The sequence below is a fragment of the Belonocnema kinseyi genome, chromosome 5 (assembly GCF_010883055.1).
Source record: "Belonocnema kinseyi isolate 2016_QV_RU_SX_M_011 chromosome 5, B_treatae_v1, whole genome shotgun sequence".
Lineage (NCBI taxonomy): Eukaryota > Metazoa > Arthropoda > Insecta > Hymenoptera > Cynipidae > Belonocnema > Belonocnema kinseyi.
In genome coordinates this window covers 39,267,148-39,272,247 of record NC_046661.1, presented here as the reverse complement: position 1 = coordinate 39,272,247, position 5,100 = coordinate 39,267,148, and the positions used below count along the sequence as shown (strand labels likewise).

Sequence of the window (5,100 nt, the reverse complement as noted above, 5' to 3'; positions counted from 1 at the left end):
TCGAGAATGGGAAGTGCCGCATATACTGGAACTTTATACTCTCGACAATTGTTTCTGTTGCTCACTCGAGGCCTGACATGGTTCTTCTTGACTTCGAGAAGCATATCATGTTCGTTATCGAATTTTCGGCACCAGCTGACAAAAACATCATAACCAAGGAGAATGAAAAGAAAGAGAGGTATCGAGACCTTATAAGGGAGTTACAACGAATGTACCCGGAATATTCTGTTAAACTAATCGTCCTTATCATCGGCGCTTTTGGACGTGCCAAGCTTTCACTTGATAATGGCCTAAAAAGCATCCTTGCGTGTCAACAATATGCTAAAACACTTGCGGGAAAAATGCAGAAGGCGGTTGTCCTTGAGTCGCTTCGTATTCTTAGGGTGCACGAGGCTTTTGCTGGATTGTCGTATTGATTCCTCTACAGACTTTAACCACCTATCTAACGGTTGTGAGACGTGGTTGTGGCTGAAATTTTACCGCGATTTCGCTGGGAGCGGGTGCAATTTTCCAGATTAGCACCCGCTCCCGATGAAATCCTGCGGTTGTCCTTATGACAAATTTTTAATTATATATAATCATTTACACTGTATAAAACTTACATAGGTTGTTTCCCAAAGATTCTCAAAATGAGATCGACTAAAAGAGCTGGAATCCGATGCAAAAGAAAGTCCAAAGTGACGTATAATGTGTAGGATTTTGTCAAAATAAAAAATATATAATAAACAGCAACATTCATTGCAATTTTAGAATTATAATCAATCATTGTCTGCACAAGATTTCCCCAAGTAATTGGGTTTTCCGGCCCGGAAACGTAATTATAGACGTAAGTCTCCTCATTTCTGTAAACAAAAAAATCAGTTCGACATGCCTCACAATTGAAAGAAGGACTTTCGTACAAAAACCAACCGAGTATACAAATTTAAACGGATTGAAGCTTTTTTAAAACCATTTTTTATATATGCGCCCTCTACATAGTACCGCTAGTTTACATTTTATGAGAAAGAAAAATAATGATTAAATTAACTTCCACGAAATGTGTATCAACGGAAGTTCATTTATTTATCATTTATTTTCATGTGACGAATAAAATCGAAGATCTCTTTGAAGGTATTATTCCACGGGAAAATGTTCCGAATGTTTTTTTTCTTAGATCGTGCAAATTTTTAAAATATGTGAAGAAAAAGTAAAAATAAAATTATAGCCAAAAAAGAATAACTTTCATGGCTGCAACCTAGATATTCTAACAAGTGACTAAATTATAAGTGAAATTGTTTATAAAAATTGTTTTTAATAATGAAAAATTTGGTTTAATGGCACCCATCCGTTGCAATGTGTAGAATCGCCTGATTTTTGTCCTAAAACACTTCTTTCTTCTCACTAAGCCCTAAAAGGACCCGAGTTACTTGAGATTTAATCCACATACGTGAGTTCTTCGAATTTTTTAGATCGTGTGTAATTAACAATTACTATGAGTAATTATTAATTTAAGAAAATTATTTTAAAATCGGATATTTGATTATTGTTGTAACCTAGAATTTTTGATTGCGGTTTCCCAAGCAGATGATATTAGAGCATTGCATGCCATGTCAATTGGCACGATATCTGCATTTGCGTTAGGATCGCAAACGGTAACGTGGACAGCACCAACTGCAACCGCAACCACGAGGCCATTGAATCCTAGTAAATTGTCTGTCCATCCTGGCAATGGTTCTCTGTAACTTGCTATTCCTATAATTAAATGAAAAAATTTAATAAATTATTAATTAAACTTTTATATAACACAAATAATGGAGATAAATGGGAAGTCAATTTTCAGTCAAGAAAATTGTATAAAGTACGTGATAACTGGTAGAGGACCATCCATAAATATCGGGAGGGGGGGGGCACGTCACGTGACAAAGTAATTGAGATGAAATTGCTTATTCGTTTTATTTTCTATAGTTTTTTATATCGAGTATTAACGTTTTTTTTCACTCCCAAATAAGAAGGGGTCCGCGGGGTCTTTACATCATTATGGTCTGTAACAGATGGAAGGGGATAATTTGGACTATTATTAGCGATTAAATAACGACATTTTTTACTGTTAATTTTGTTACTAAATCCAACTTTGAAAGGTTTGAGATTTTCGAGTATAAGATCCGATTGATCTCGTTTTTAACATTTAAAAGGTTTAAAAGTTAAGTGCCCGTGATTGCATCAATTTATTATGAACAACGCGGCTCAAGGAAAGGCGTATCAGGATGTCGGGAGAACCTGCTCATCGCTTGAAGTGTCTGGAAAGATGCAGCATACTACCAGCGTGACCTATCGATGCCCTGCATTGATTACCGGAAAGCTTTCGATTCGACCTCTCATAGACTTATCATCTGTCTTTTGGAAAGCTTAAAGGTTCATCCGAAAGTTGTGAGGTGTATAGAGAGATTGATGCCGCTTTGGAAAACCAGATTTTCTATCACACCTGGAAAAAATCGTGTGACTACTAACAATTTCAACTTTCAGAGAGGTATCATTCCGAGCGACACCATGAGCCCACTCCTCTTTTGCCTCACATTATTGCCACTATATCTAGCACTTCGCCATTCCGATGGCTACATTTGCGGTAAACCTGCAGATCAAAAAAATGCATAAGGCGGTCGTCCTTGGGTCGCTGCGTGTCGTCAGGGTGCACGAGACTTTTGCCGGATCATCGTATTGATTCCGTTACAAACTGTAACCACCTATCTCACGGTCGTGAGACGAGCTTGGGGCTGAAATTTTACCGCGATTTCGTTGAGATTGGGTGCAGTTTTTCAGGTTAGCACCCGCCCCCGGCGAAATCCTGCGGTTGTTTTTATGACAAACTTCTAATTATATATAGACTGTACCTAACACTTAAAAAATCAAAGCTGCTAACCGTCAGGCAGTATATTGTTGAAAAAATCTGGATATTGTCTGACGCTAAGAGAGCGGGGAGATAGGTGAGTCAGGGAAAACCAACAGTTAATCTCTAATCCGTCTCGACTCTTCCAAGAACCTCATGTTGCTGTCGAACACCCGTCGAAACCACAGAAGTTTGAAGCATTTCGGAGATAAGTCTACGAAGTTCAGCATGGGCTGGACGAAGACAAAAAGAACATAAATAGCTATAAGCAGCTGTGTGATACCCTCATAAAACCTGAGAAAGAATGCCCATCCATCACTGCCGAGGAAGTTGAAATTTTATTAAGAGGTATGAAAAACTATTCCGCTCCGAGACCAGATGGCATCAAGACCTTCTGGTGGGAGAAGTTTCCTTCAACCCATCAGCATCTGGCCCGTATTTTCACCTCATATTTAATGTTGGCTTATCTGGAGTGGTTTCATGGACGAAGAACAAGTTTAGATCTCTTGATACCGGGATACGAAAGGTTATGAACATAAACAAAAGCATGCATCTTAAGTATTTTGTTTCGCGACTCTACATCAAATGCCCTTAAGGTGGTCGCGAAATATTGAATCTTAAATTTTTCCTTTTCTTTAAATGTTCAGGAAGCACGAAGAAGTGGGCAAAGAAGCGTTTCTGTACAAAACAGAGGAGGAGGTTGCTGAAACACTCGGACTTAACTTCAGTATCAGGGTTGATCAAAATGCACCAAATCTTGTCTATTTCGAGTTCTCACTCCTGAAAGCCTAGATTAATCCTCAACGCGACAGGTGCCTTCACGCATCACTTCCAAACACTCAATTTGGAAAAGGTCAAACATTTATAAAATTATTAGCTTGATATACAAAATAATTTCTTACCAATAGAAAGTCTAAAAATATTTAAAGGCAAGTTCTTCCCTTCTTCAGCAACAATACCTTCAGCTATTGCTTTTGTGAAACTGTAGGTGTTTGGCCAATTTCCTAATAAACTAGAAATGCAAGTTTTAATTAATTAATTGATTAATATGAGTATATTAATTTCAGATTCATTTTAATTTTTTTAATTTGACAATATACCCTTTTGTAAATTGTTTTTTTGATTCTTCAGTCCAATATTGATTTTCCATTAAATGTGTAACAACATTAATTTCTTCAAATGTCATAGGGGGTGGGTATAGTTCTTCTTTAATTGTGTTATTTACACAATAGCTGTAGGCAGTAGAAACATAAATGGCAGCCTGGAATTTTGCATTTTTTTATTATATAAATTAATTGTTATTAATTCAAAATTAATGTAAAATATAGAGATCAAAGTAAAATAATACCTTGAGTCCTTCACATTCGTGGCAGAGAACAATAACTTCTTTTACACTATTGACATTTAATGAAGCAGCAACTGGTAAAGGTTCATCGAATCTTACTGTGGCTGCAGCAATAAACACGATAGATACCTGAGAAATGTTTAAAATATGTATATAATATTTTTTTATTTATACTTATAATAGGAAATTAAGGAATTCTGCATTATGGTTCAACCTTACAAGTTTATTTTATCCTAGTCAAACAGTCATATTAATTAACAATATTATGTTATATGAATAATTATATGATAATCCATGCTATACCAGAGCCCATATTTTTTCTCCCTCTTCCCTCGTCAACCAAGACTGCTCAACTTAATAAAATAAATTATAATAGATTGCGCTACAGCAAGATTGCTGAATATTTTACCTCTTTTTTAATAATCTCTCGATCTTTGTAACTTATACCCAAATTTGGTTTTCCTATATCACCACTTATACCAACAATTTTATTTTTGTAATCTACATTTGATTTCTTCAATACATTAAACACCTGAAAGAATGTCTAAAAATTAACGTGAATTACCGAAAATAATTTGTAATATGTAATATATAAATTAGACCCAAAAAGAAATTTTAGTTTTAAAAATTTTATTTTTTGTAAATATGAAAAATAATTGTACTGCGTGTGTCCCGCGGTATTCCACGAGGGCCAAAAAATAAATGCGCAGTCGTAGGTGCCATATAATACCACTGCGTTTTGAATTAATTTAAATAGAAATATTCTAAACTCTCCTGCAAATTAACGTGCAACAATCACTGACAAGCGGACATTTTCTTGTTTAAACGAACCTTGTCTTAAGGGGGCTGCTTAAATCCGACATTGAATTTTTTTTATAGGTACGGCACTGAC

The 5,100-nt window shown here is 35.8% G+C and overlaps 1 protein-coding gene across 1 annotated transcript in view; it reads right to left on the bottom strand.

The window, feature by feature from the left end:
• LOC117173090 (fatty acyl-CoA reductase wat-like) overlaps positions 1 to 5,100 on the bottom strand; it is a 45,057-nt gene that overhangs the window by 4,230 nt on the left and 35,727 nt on the right. Inside the window, exons 4-9 of the mRNA XM_033361474.1 lie at positions 4,618 to 4,740; positions 4,212 to 4,337; positions 3,964 to 4,124; positions 3,766 to 3,875; positions 1,533 to 1,731; positions 603 to 842 (exon numbers count right to left, since the gene is read on the bottom strand). Coding sequence (XP_033217365.1) covers positions 603 to 842; positions 1,533 to 1,731; positions 3,766 to 3,875; positions 3,964 to 4,124; positions 4,212 to 4,337; positions 4,618 to 4,740 — 959 coding nt within the window. The remainder of the gene's footprint in view (positions 1 to 602; positions 843 to 1,532; positions 1,732 to 3,765; positions 3,876 to 3,963; positions 4,125 to 4,211; positions 4,338 to 4,617; positions 4,741 to 5,100) is intronic.